The sequence below is a fragment of the Buteo buteo genome, chromosome 11 (genome assembly GCF_964188355.1).
Source record: "Buteo buteo chromosome 11, bButBut1.hap1.1, whole genome shotgun sequence".
Taxonomy (NCBI): domain Eukaryota; kingdom Metazoa; phylum Chordata; class Aves; order Accipitriformes; family Accipitridae; genus Buteo; species Buteo buteo.
The window spans coordinates 42,849,071-42,862,813 of NC_134181.1; the positions used below are offsets into that span (position 1 = coordinate 42,849,071).

General features: G+C 41.3%; 1 protein-coding gene across 7 annotated transcripts in view; it reads right to left on the bottom strand.

Moving 5' to 3' along the window:
* The window catches only part of ASCC2 (activating signal cointegrator 1 complex subunit 2), a 39,487-nt gene that overhangs the window by 16,067 nt on the left and 9,677 nt on the right, over positions 1–13,743 (bottom strand). For 3 of the 7 annotated variants that reach the window (XR_012652377.1, XM_075041883.1, XM_075041888.1), the window contains 9 exons: positions 11,872–11,967; positions 10,632–10,790; positions 10,113–10,283; positions 8,322–8,451; positions 6,309–6,376; positions 4,531–4,641; positions 3,492–3,604; positions 1,380–1,454; positions 719–826 (listed from right to left, as the gene is read on the bottom strand). Coding sequence is in view for 6 of the 7 variants with exons in the window: in XM_075041883.1 (XP_074897984.1) it covers positions 719–826; positions 1,380–1,454; positions 3,492–3,604; positions 4,531–4,641; positions 6,309–6,376; positions 8,322–8,451; positions 10,113–10,283; positions 10,632–10,790; positions 11,872–11,967 (1,031 nt within the window). In the remaining variant the exon portion in view is untranslated. Of the gene's footprint in view, positions 1–718; positions 827–1,379; positions 1,455–3,491; positions 3,605–4,530; positions 4,642–6,308; positions 6,377–8,321; positions 8,452–10,112; positions 10,284–10,631; positions 10,791–11,871; positions 11,972–12,794; positions 12,986–13,743 lie in introns of those variants that run through there. The other 4 variants (XM_075041887.1, XM_075041886.1, XM_075041884.1 and 1 more) reach the window with 3 other exon arrangements.

Consider the following 13,743-nt stretch of genomic DNA (forward strand, 5'->3'; position numbering starts at 1 on the left):
CCAACGGACCCTCCTCATCTTCTTGGACAACTCTACTGATATCGAACCAGGGAAAATATTCAAGCAGAATGAGAGCTGCAGAGACCAACAATCTACAAAACCTGTTAACAAGCACGGGCAAAGAGAGACTAGCCCAAGGGATCACTGGCCTTACAATCAAGATCCAGGTTCTTGGCTCTGCTCCCAATATGCAGCATGATTTTGGGTCATTTCACTTCACTTCTCTATTTTAAAATGATAGTTATACTTGCCTTCATTTTGAGATTACTCAGAGCTATCAGTTAAGTTTCCACAATAGGAGGCAGGGGAAGAACTAGGTAAAGGCATCAGTATCTAGATTTAAAATCACTGTTTTCAGTGATCTATAACACTGCATCACTTTTACTGTGGTGTCTCACTCAAGGTGTCTACACCATTAGAATTTGCAACTTAGCCACGAACTGAGGTTAGAAAGCTCACTGGACCACAGCATTAGCCCACTCCAGCGGGGTCAACACACAACTCACCACACCAATTCTGGATCATATAGCTTCATCTGGAACACTCCTGCTATGCAGGACAACAGACTTCTGATCTTAACCAAAGTCTTTGGCTACTACCCCAACACAAATAGGAGTATCTGTTCATTTTCTCCAGTAAACCTGAAAATGAGGAAACAATCTCCCCCACAACAGCAATCAAATAACTGGCTAGTACCACAGAGCCCAAGTGCCAATACCTGCTTTCTAAGATGGGTTGCAGACAGACTTGGTTTATTAGGATGTGAAAAGCTTCTATCATCCTCTTTCTGGAATGTGAAATTCTCCTCCACAAATCAGCGAAAACACTTCAGAGAGAGTAAAAGACACCGTTGGTGTCAGCACAAGAAATCTGAATCTTTAACACACCTTTATTCCAGAGTTAACCCTCTAGAGGAGGCATTTCATTAAACAGAATCTTTCCTTTTCTGCAAGGACCAGAGATTACAGCCATTTCATAGTCATTAAGGAAAATCCATGCTCTAAACAAAGTTGGTCTCAATTACCAATTGTCCCCACAGCTAGACACGTAATATCTCAACTGTACCAGCATAGTGTGTGCCTTAAAATGAGACCAATCTATACATAGAGAAACCATTCATGTTTTCACGCTTTGTTACAATTTGAATGGATCTCCCATCAAATTTCTTCTTAGACAGCAGTGAAAGAAATCATTAGTCACCCCACTGCCCAGGAAAATTTTGGAATTAGAAAAGCCATCTCTTCAGAGTTCTTTGAAGCAGCATAAAAAAGATAGAAAGACTCCGCAGAGGTGGGTAAAGCAGCATGAAGTGAATTTTTAACTAAGCCCTGGGAGAGTTTTATTGAAAAGAAAAGGCAAGCCTTTGCAGACATTTTCACCTGTTATCCTCATAATGCCTCTTCTTAATTGCAGATTCCAGCTCAGGAATTGCCAATTCATAAAACGAAGCTAATCTGTAGAAAGGGGCAACAAAACAGTAACTGTCAACTGAGGTTTCAAAAATCATTTGCTAAAAGACAAATCAAATTGTTAATTTCATTAAATTCTCCTCACTAGCAGTACTCATTAGCATTATCCCATTTTGTTATTTGTTCCCTGAAACACAAGCAAGCGAATATGCAATAGACAAAGAGCAGCTCTCTAACAAAACCATCAAGGTATCTTTGAAGATGTAGGCAAAGAAATGCATTTGAAAAGCATCATGCTACTGAACAGAAGAACAATCTGCCCAACTGAGGAACATCCCAAACACAAATTTGCAGTCTGCAATGAACTGATCGGCTCGAGTCTATCCCAAAACACCCTCTCCCACCCCAATATCCTTATGGCCCTATCCTGCTGTATGCTAAAAACTGGATATGAAACAGGATATGATTTCCAGTAAAGTCTTACTAGTCTTGCTATTCAGCTCTGCTCTAGGCAGGTATTTAGATGAAAGTATCCAATATGCAGAAAGGCTAAGAGGATGTTTCAGTAGAATGGGGCAGGGAGGAAACAAAGAAAGTTAGTTTGGTCCAGTTTCACATTTTATGTGCCAGGCAGCCCACGCAGACCCTTTCCTTCAGGGTCTGAGCACCAAAAGGTGCAGAGAAAGACCTTCACAGAATAACAGCCACTACTGCTTTCTGAGTAGCTAGGTGTTATGAATAGTGATTTATAGCACTTTGCACAAAAGCCAAGCTGAACTGATGAGCAGAGGCTCCATTAGGAACATTACGTCTATGTCTCATATTAAGAGCCAAACATGTTAAATGAGTATCCTTGAGGCAAATGTAGCAGAAGCTGGTTGATACTTTCAGTCAGGGAGAGAAATTAGCAAATGCCAGCAGATTGATTCAGACTCACAGAGGTTCCAAAAAGATGACATGTAAATCAGTTTTCCCTCCCCACACTCTAAGACCCAGTCACTAGTCCATATTGAGAAGTAATGAAAATGTTGCTGTTGTCCCACTTCACAGAGATCAAGACTATTTTAGCACATCTGACATCAGCAGTAGAATTAAAAGCAAAAGGCTTTTCCCCTCTGAGTAACCAAGCACATAAGCAGTGCTGCTTGCCAATCCAAACAGCAACCAGCAGTCCACCAATCTGCTCGTCTTTCAATAACCAACTCGACAATGACATCCAAAGAGGACAGAAACCTACACACCCCAGAGCAGCATTACTCAACCTGTTGTCCATAAACCACTGGCAGCTCTAAGACTTCAGAGGTCTGCAATATGATTGGAAATAAAAGCAAAATACAAATGTGTGTTCATTCACACTAACAAGCAAACAAAACAGGGGAAATAAGGACAATAAATTAACACTTGGTCCTAAATAAAGGCTGTTACAGAAGACTCTACAAGATGATCTGGGGCTTAAAACACCTGCAGCAAGCTGGGTAAGTGCCTCTGCTGTCTGGTCCTTGAGACCATCCTGACTCATTGCCACCATGATCCAGAGTTGGACAGGGAATTAGCTGTCAGCCCAGCTGTGATAGTGCTGGCTTGTCATCCTCTCCCAGGCACTCAGCTTTTGCCAAACATCAGTAATATTCTCTAGTGTAAAACTTAGGCATAACATGGAACAAAAAATGTTTATTTTCAACCTTTATGGACTATCACACTGAAATACTTTCTACTCCCCTTGCTTCGGGTCCTATGGCAGGAGACTTTGTTTGTCCACAACTCTTTTCTGCTCATCCCTCTCCACCCTTTCCAAAGCACACTGAGTACTGTTTAGCTGGGTTTTGAAATTGTCATGTTGCCTGGCTTTAGGATGACTCATAGATAACGATGAAGGTGAACATGTAACAAACTCTAGACGTCCCTATATTCATTTATGTATTATTCTGTATTCCTGTCAGTGTGAACCTAGCAGTCTCTAGTTGCATTAAATCTGTCTACTCTTTCAACAATGAAGGGACTGGGACAGGACACAGCAGCACATTCAGTATTTTTATTTTGCTATTTTGCCAAGACAAGCTCTGTCTGCAGTCCAAGAAGTACCTGTAACAAAACTCATGTTTTTGGAAGGTCTGGCAAGCCAGTGGGAAGACATCAAGAAATGCCCAGAGTGTCGTGCAAGTGTCACATAAATACAGCACAATGTCCTTCAGCTCCTGAGAGAAAGAAAGAGCAGTTACTGAGAGAAAAGCCAGACCAGTTTTCCTAGGAACATAGTATAACTCACTAACAGGGACACACCATGCTCAGACCAACCCTTTTTCCTGACTGCACAAAGACAGTCTGCTATCAGTCATAAACACGTTACTGGGTCTAGAGGCAGAGACAAGGTCTCTGCTAAAACTTTCATCCTTTAAAGATCTCTAATGCAATCCCAACTGCTCACTCTCATTAAAGATTCTGTGAGGTTATGAGAATCCTTCTCATACCCTGTTTTGGACAGTGGCTTTGTCCTCAATATATCCTCCACACACAGTATTCTGCCTCATCTAGCTGGAAGCACTGCATAGCAGTAATACAAGAATTAAAGGGATGATTTCAATGGTCCATTTCAGTGCAAGATGCATTTCCAGGGTAGCTGTAACAACTCCCACATACAAACTGTATGACTAAGACTGTATAGAAGACCATGCTCACTGATATGGGGCCTGTCTTTGTACAGCACCCAGCACACAAAAAAACCCCCTCTTAATTAACTAGAGTTAAAGTACACTGTTATTAAACAAACATTTCTGAAGAAAAATAAAATCAACTCTGATCACTGTCAGGGTTACATGGATACTTCTGTCAGATACTCTGTTACATTACGCATAAGCTGGTTAAGCGAAAAAGATGCCATGTTTAAAAAGAACCTATGATACAATGGATATGGTTGAAATGCACACAAGCAAAGCAACCAACTCATGGTGGAAAGGCTTTATCATCAAGTCATATGACAAACAGTGAAACAATGACATGGAACCATGTGCTGTATGAGCCACCAGTATTTGGGAACAGAATGACCTTCTGTGGTCTTACTGCTCCACAGACCATTCAGTCTGCAGGACTACAAACAGCAAAATGCAAGGAGCAACAGTTCTACCTGGAGGGGCATGTTCCCTGGAGTCACATTTACTTTTTCTTCCAATTTCTGAGGCTCAGCAGAGGCTCCTTCACACTGCAAACCACACTTATGCAAAATATTGTTGAACACCTAAATCAAGAACACACCAGTGTTAAAACAGACAGGGGAAAACAGTGGGACATGCTTTATCTTGTTAACAACCACTGCTATGATCATGTATGCAATAAGGGACTATTTCCATACAGGACAGAGCTGTGTAAGATGAATGCTGCAACATACTCTTGCAGACTACAGCAGGAAGGGCCACACCACACTTCTGAAACTCCCTGCAACTTGCAATTAATTTAAGTGCAGCTGCATATGGTTGTGGTGCCGAGACAGGGATTGCAGCTAATCCAAATCCTTAGCTATGTGAGAAAAATCAGCCAGCAAGGCCAACACTGGGAAGCCACCCAGGATCCCTATTTGCAACAGAGCAGTGGGACAACTGGGAAGTTAACACCACCTCCTGCTTATGAGCTAGTCCCAAAGCCTTCCTGCCCTCTCCCCTGAGGTTAGTGGCTCTTGTTTATAAACAAAGAATGTGGGGGGAAGATGATAGGATTAGGTTCCGGATTGCTAACAACCTTTGGAGTAGGACCAACTTAAAAGCAACTCCTCTACTTTTGCACCTTGAGAGATCTCTGAAACCCTCCTCCCAGAGATAATGTGAATGGGTGGCTAAAGGTACTGAAGTTACATACTTGGGGTTAGTATTACTATTCTACAGGGCATGTAAGCTACTAAACCTGCACAGGTATCAACTCCTTTCAGTGACAGTGTAAGCACGCAAACAGTTTTATGGATCAGTAACAACACATCTTTGAGCTGTTACATCCATGTACTTGAGATACACTGGTATCACCCTGCAGTGGTTACAAAAACACACAAGTAAAGAAACCAGTGCTCTGCAGAGAAACTGCTCCAACATGGTACATCAGGAAATGCAAATGGAATCTCTCCTGTCCTCCCCAGTAATTCATTTGAAGGTTTGGTCTTGCATCCTAGGATATTTTTTTAAAAGTGATATCACCTCTGAGATTTACCTCTAACAGTTGCTTAACACATGGGAAAAAAAGAAGAATGTGGGCTTTCAAAAAGTCAAGTGACATTATAGGTGTCTTGGGGTAAACAGTATCTTGGGTTTGTTTATTTTTGTGCATAGGTGAGCTTTTTGAGGACATAAACATGACATTTTCAAGGTACAAAGACATCAAGGCACCTTGATTTCCCCCTCAGGTTAAATGTGAATCCTGCTTACTGAGTCCGGGGAATATAAAAGCTGCTTATAAAAATGAAAGCTTAGACATGGAGAGGTGCTAAATACCTTTTGTATGGCAACAATGCATCCCTTCCAACAGATTTTCATTTAATCCTGAGAACCTGCAGTGTTAATGCTAACCCATTATACTATGTCAAGTCTTAGCTACCTCTCACAGTCTCTATTTTGTTGCTTTAAGTTTCAATGCTTCCCCTGCGGGGTGGGGGGGCAGCGGTACAAAGAATACTTTTTGAACTGCCTAACAAAAATTCCTGCAGACACCAGAAGCTGAAGGAAGGTAACAGGAAACAATCATCTAGTAATAGTTTTAGATAAAGGTTCAAAACCTACCTGACACATTAGCATAAACTAGAGAAAGTAAACAATAGCAAATATATTCTGCCTGCCTATGACCACATTTGCTCCCTTTTACCCTCTAAGCTACGCCACATTTCCAGATGAAATCCAAGCCCTGGGCCAAGCAGGAAAGCAGTACCTGGAGGACAGTGGGCAGAGTTTCGTCTAGATCACCGAAGTAACTTGGTTGCTGAGTGAAGATATTTTCTGAGAAGAGAGGGGGAAGGATACCATTTCCCATTAGTTCAGACATTCATGCCAACAAGCAAATTTGCACCAGAAGACGGACTTGTATTATTACTCACACCCCACCCCCTCCAGATACAGCTAATAACCATTTAGGACATGGGCACAGGCTCACTTCTCAACTCATGCACAGGGCCTACTCCTATAAAGCTGGCCCATCAACTCTTCAGTGCAATGGGAGAACTGGCAATGAGAACATGCTCATCAGAGTAGAGCAAACAAGATGTTAGATGATTCACGCCCCAAAGGCTGAATCAATGAATAATGCAAATACTATCACTAAACGTTCTTAGTTCTTTTATTTGACAACTGGAGTTGACTTTTAATTACTGATAACAGTTCAGCATACACTGGAAAATGTTCTGCAGAATATTTCTTAAAGGTAATGAGGCTTTAGTAATACCTGCTATTATATTACTAGGACTTCATTATCTTTACAAAATACTCCACTGAGTAATGGCATACCATAAATCCTCACCAAGTAAGCACAGAGGCTGCCTATTTTCCTGTGAATTACTGCTCAGATGACGAAAATTAACAGAGTTCTTCAGCAAGGACAGAGCACAGGTAAGAGTTATGAGACAGGTTTCAGACAAATTTATACCCTGCAAAGAACCTAACTTTATCAAGTTATGAACTACACACCAGAACTGCTCATGCCATTACTGTCACTACATAATGCAAATACTCAAGTGAGCAAATCATCGGTCACTTGTGTGCAGCATTATTGCGTTGCACTCCAGAGCATATGTATAATTCAAATAAGGTTTCATACACTTAGGTCATCTTCAGAATATTTTAAGACCCAGATAATCTAAGCTCCACATCTGAAAGAAAACTATTTATCTTGTCAAGCCTCAGAGGTGGTAAGAAGGCATGACAGATTAATTTAAGAGTAGAAGTTACTGAAAAAGGATAAAGGGATTAAAAAATACAAAGGTTTATATTAAGCTTTTCTGGGCTGGAAATTTAGCTGCATCACATGATCTCTAACACTTCTCATGTTAGTCAACTTGGAACTGAGACAAAAATAACTACCAAAGAAAGGAAAAAGTTTCATTACATGAACTGCAGAAAAAGTGGGTTAGAATTTAGGAAGAACTCACTTAATGCAAGGTTAGGTAATCCTCCATCTGTGCTTAGGTGGATGTTAAAGATCACAAGTGGTTCCCTTGTGAAGGGAGCACAGGATAAATACAGAAGCTAAACCAATATGCCCCATCTTCATTATGCAGGTTCTACTGTCCAAGGCTGAGACATTACTTAGTATGCACTTCCCACTAAGATTGTCTGTACAGATACAGAGAAATCGAGGGATAAGCACAGCTTGAGCAACACTCTGAAGTGCTTTGTGGTTTGAAGGCACTATATAAACCAATGTCTGCATTGGAATTTCAAGTTCTCCCACTTCACAGACCAGTGATTACCTTGTGTTGCACATTTCACTCGACTCCCAACTCTGGGAACAAAAGCACTCATATGAGCAGTTGGACTGTGCCCCATCTTCTAACTCTCCTCCCTCCCTGCCCAGGAACTGAGTTGTTTGCCCCTTCCCATCTCTACCAGCATTTTACAGAGCCCTCATGGTCCTCTTACAGTGGCTAAGGACACACTTAATTGGCATGGGAAACAGCTGCTGGGGCATAACCGAGCCTTGGTTCATGCCTAACACCATGAGGCCAGCTCAGGACAGCTAAGCAGCAGGACACAATGCTTTCCTTGACATAGATGAAGTTCACAAGAAAAAAGTAATCTGATCTAGGAATTGATCTAGAAATTACAGATTCTAGTTGCTACTGAACATTTTCAGAGCAGTAACACTGGTATAAAACCCCACTCATCACTTGCCATTAGACAACTAAGCAAAAGCCTAAATGCAAGAAGTTGTTCCTTGGCTTTAACTAACCAATCATCTTCTGGAGCAGGAGACCATTTCCTTTCCCAAAAAGCACACAGAGATCCAGAATCTTAGGGATGTCGAACAGGAAATTATTGTAAATAATTTCTCCAAAGACAGAGGGAGTGATAAAATGGTCCTACAAAGAAAAAAAAAAAAAGTAATTTAAAGGATAATCCATATGTTACTCTGTAAGAACTCCAGCATTACAATGACACCTGTAAAAACATCTCTCAAAGGTGTATTACAGATTTTGCTTCCTAGAAGGGAGCAACTCTGCTTGCGCCAGGCTTCTGTAGAGCCCTCCATCCCCACACTCCCAGCTGCTTGTCACTGCCACTACACCATCCACCCCACTGGCCTCACACCCCTGCAGGGCCAGGCCACACCACGAAGTGAACCAATCAACCTAAAAGTTAAAAACAAAAAGCTACTTACAGTTCATTCAGTTCCCAGACCTGGCTCACGACATGGCCAAATAAACTGCTGAGCTGACACAAGAATGGCTCAGCTCAGGAGTAGGAATGAGTAACCAGGCATAGAAACAGCTTAACTGGCACTAACACTGGAAAAATACATGTGAGATCACAGCCTGAGGTTATTGGTACCCTGGAAGAGTAGAATCAAGGCACCAAAGATGACTGCATCAGTGACAAGTAGGAAGAAAACCCATGAACTGCAGCTCTGTGTCAAAAATATGTGACTCTACCATTGAAGGAATTTCTTCTAAAATTCCATCATCTCTGATGCTGAGAAAGAAGCAAGCTAAAACGTGATTTCAGATTTTCAGAAGACAAATTTGCCCATGATAGCAAATGTTTTCAATCACAGTGAAAGTAAGCCCATTTTCCCTGCTAAAGCAGAGGGACAGGGCTTTATGCTGGCTAGGTTCAATTTCTAGAACTCCTGCTGACTGCCCGCATGACAACAGACTATTCATTCTCTTCAAATTACTCAACTATAAAATGGTTTCAAATGCTTGCCTGCCTCATTGGAGTGGTAAGATTTAATCAGATCCTGGAATGAAAGACACCATAGAGGTGTCAAGTACTTTTGCTGAAGTGGTGCCAGCTGCAGGCTTTAGCATTCCTTCTACCTGTTCCCAGCACCGTCCTCCAACTCCCACTCCAAGACCTTTCCTCAAAATGTCCTGAATGTCACCATTGTGATGATAATCAAGATAATCAATACTTCACTAAACAACACATCATGAACCAACAAGGATATCAAGGGAGTAATTGCTAAAACACAAGGTGCCTCACTCATCCTGCCGAAAGGCCTTGTCAAAATTCCACAGCTCCGGATGCGAGCTGCACTCACACAATTAGGGCTCAGTATGTCTTTCAATTACGATGCCAAGAAAACAGTAATTTAGAGCAATTTCATTGTGTGCCCAAAACTTGCGGAAAGTTCAAGGAGAGACACATATTAGCACAGATTACGAGACACTTCATGGCACAGAGGAAGCTACTGATGGCCTGAAGAACCTCTGTTCATGCAGCCATATGAAAGCCAACTTGCTCTTTTTTCCTCTTACAGCAATGTATCATACCACCACACATGGCTAACCTGCTATTACTTAGTTGATCGCCTGGATCTGCTACCTAAGAAATCATTGCATAGTTCAGATAACCACTCAGAGCTGAAGTATCATCTCCATACGGAGAAGCAGACTGATAAAAATAGCCAGGGAGAGGAACACAGTTGGACGTGCGAGTAAGAAACACAATTAATTTCTCCAATTGTCTTTTTTCCTAAGCTATACAGCCCGGAACACCTGCAAGGCAAAGAAATATTTACCTTGGACTCCTTGTGAGTGGACATTCTGAGGAAAGTCAGGAAGACACTCCGATGAAGACATTTCTGCATGTCATTCACCTCTGGAAGGCAATCCAACAAAGCATCAAACTTGCGAGGGGCATAGCGCAGGTAGGAATCCAGACATTTCTGAAGTGTCTCATCAAATATTACCTTACACAAGGAAAGACAAGAAAATGGAAAGAAGGAAATGTCACACATTCATAGGTTGTGCTCATGGGCACCCTGGTTAAATTTAAAAGCAATCTAAAACATTCAAGAGTGCTAAAAGGATACACATATGCATCAAATACAAGCAAACTCTTAAAATCCACCATGAAAAGTCTATAGGGAAATACTACTTTCTTTGCACTCTAAGGTGCAGTAATTAAAATTAAAATGCTTGACAAGTGATATAATGAGCAGATATGAGTCTTTATAAAAACAATTTAAAGTTCATGGCTTTTACGAGCACCTAGATTGTTCATGCTTTTTCTTCAGTGTCCACAAAACAATTATTACCTGGCACCAAAATTTGTCATGAGGCAAAGCCAGAAGCCAGTTCAGGTCATCTGCAATGAATTTTGCTCGCTCCAAGAATTCTTCCACTAAAGCAGGGTCTCTGACAACAGGTGGCGGTCTGTATAGCACAAAAGACCGATCTGCTTTTATTTCTGGGTGCTGCAGAAAGCCAAAACACTGTATTAAAACTACAGACCAAGTGACAGGAATGCCCAGTTACCATTTGCACTGTTCACTGAATTTTAGGAAATGACACAAAATTACACTTTAATACAATTTGACATTCAGTTTCCTGGTAACTTCCCATTTTCTAATCTTCCAAGGCAGCAGATCAGTGGGCTTGTATCCTTACTTATCAGCAATACTTTCAGACCTTCATAGTTTAGTAGATGTTGCTCCTTGCATTCTACTAACCAAAGGCTTGCAAAGCAATCCTCCCACAGCTTCAAAATAAAGAGCAACAGCTTAATGTCATGGCTTTGAAACGTGGCCTGGACTCTCTCTATGTCCTCCAAACTGCTTCTCGCACAACATTCCATGAAGTCAAACCAACATGACCACGAAATACAGGGAAGAAACATTTTGCTACCCTTCCCAAGGGTTACTGTACAGGCTTTGCCCAAATACTCCCACCCTAGAGTGAGAATCATGTTGAGTAGTGAGCAGCAGCTTCAAGCTCTGCCTCAACCCACATGTATGCCCAGGGTAAACCTCCTCACAAGCAAGCAACTTTAACGGCAGGTCCCACTTTGTGCCCAGAGGGCGCTCTCTATGCCGCCTTATTTCTGTGAGAAAAGGGTTACTGTAGATTTAATTTTCTGATTTCACTAAGCTGAAGCCACAGGGTGGGGGGTCACAGTATGCAAGTGGATGGACTTATCCCAGTGCTATGGCTCAGAGCTAAACTTCACGCAGAGCTTGCAAAAGCTCCCAAAGCATTCTCTCTATTGCAGCAAAGTTTACATTACTAATCAGGCTGTTCCTTCAAAGAATAAGCAGTTTGAGGAGAACAGTTTACTACACATGTTGAACACAGTAAGTTTTGTTTTGCAGTTGTTTTTTTTTTTTTTATGGTGGGTAAATGAAGTCTCAACTATCTGAATGCAGTAAAAATTTCTTTAACAGGCAAGCTAACCAAATTCATCATATCCTGGACAAAGGTGTAGTTTTGCCCAGGCCTCAACATAAAACAATTATTTATTACAGGTCTTGTTTGGCTTTCAGGAAAAACAGAGCTCACCAGTGCCGGTAAAGTTCTCAGCTTCCCTGTCTTGGGATCTCTTTCTGTCAGCTGGAGTTTATCCAGAGGCAATGCTGGCATAGTGATGACTTGTTCCTGTCTTCAGCAAACACAAAACAAAAGCAGCACAGGATGTGTTTTACAAGGTCAATCAACCAAAAGCATAACAAAAGAGGCTACAGCCTTACTGTTACAGACATACATGCAAGTGGCTGGAAATATATTTATGCAAAGCAATTTATACACCACCCAAATGCCAAACCTCAAGGGAACACCCAAGAGTCACCTGCGCATGCCTCAGAAGAAACCTGTAATGTGGTGCTATACTTTCATCTCTGTTCCTTATTGTTGTGGCTTGGCCCAACTAAGCACCATGCAGCTGCTCGCTCACTCCCCCCCCGCAGTGGGATGGGGGAGAGAATTGGAAAAGAAGTAAAACTCATGGGTTGAGATAAAGACAGTTGAATAGGACAGAAAGGGAAGAAAATAATGATAATGATGATGATGATAATAATAATGATGATGATGATAATGATACAATTAGAATATACAAAACAAGTGATGCACAATGCAATTGCTCACCACTTGCTGACCAATGCCCAGTTAGTCCCCAAGCAGTGATCTGTCCCTCCTGGCCAGCTGTCCCCCCAGTCTATATACTGGGCATGACATCACATGGTATGGAATACCCCTTTGGCCAGTTTGGGTCACCTGCCCTCCCAACTTCTTGTGCCCCTCCAGCCTTCTTGCTGGCTGGGCATGAGAAGCTGAAAAATCCTTGACTTTAGTCTAAACATTGCTCAGCAACAACTAAAACATCAGTGTGTTATCAACATTATTCTCATCCTAAATCCAAAGCAGAGCACTGTACCAGCTACCAGGAAGAAAATCAACTCTATCCCAGCCAAAACCAGGACACTTACTGAGAGGCCACAGATATCTTCCAGGACAACAAAAAGCATTTTGGGACATTGTTTAATATGGAAGCTTGATATTTAAATCTCATTCCCAAAGAGTCGGGCTGAAGTCTCTGCTTTTGCAGTCTCTTTTAATGCTTGCAGTCTGCTTTCTGACAGTATAAACTGGAGAGGCAATCAAAGCACGTCCTGCCAACATACTATTAAAAGAATATTTTTGGTGCTTACGTGGCAGAATCACTTAGTACTCATCCAGGTAAGGTACACAGGGTGAGCCTACAAAACACAGCCTTCCCTTTCCCTGCCAATTCCCACGTGCTCACAAAAACACATTTTAATCTTCAACAGCATTTTTAGGCTCAGAAATATTTCAATTAACTTCCTGAAATTAAATGTAAGTCAAACAGAGTAATTCAGAAGAAAGTATGTTATGTGCATTGTTAAAAAAGTTCATATATTAACAAAAAATGAAAATTGCAGGTTAACAGAGCTTTTCATTTCTTGGGGGATTTATGGTATTATGATTTCTGCAAAATGGTACTAAAAAGTTATGTTCTTGTTAAGGTCTAAGATCACAAGTCTCCTTATATGCATATTTAATTGCATTCACATTGCCTGGGCAGAATAACTATTAAAACAAGAGAAGTGTCTCTTACAGCTGAATAATACTGATTCAGGAGCAATATCACAGTTTAGACAGCAAGTGAAAGAGTAACATTTTTAGTTCCAGAGAATTTGAAACCTATGGATTTAGGCAAAAATTGTCATCTAACATCTTAAATAAAAAAAATAAAATACAGTAGAACAATGCCAATATGCACAGCTTAGAAAACTTAAAATAATTATGCCTTTCTAAGGGACTACCATGATTAGAATATTGACAAAAGCATTTTCAATTTTTTATGATAATTTCTTGGGGGGGGGGGGGCGGGGACAGGACACGACACACCAACTT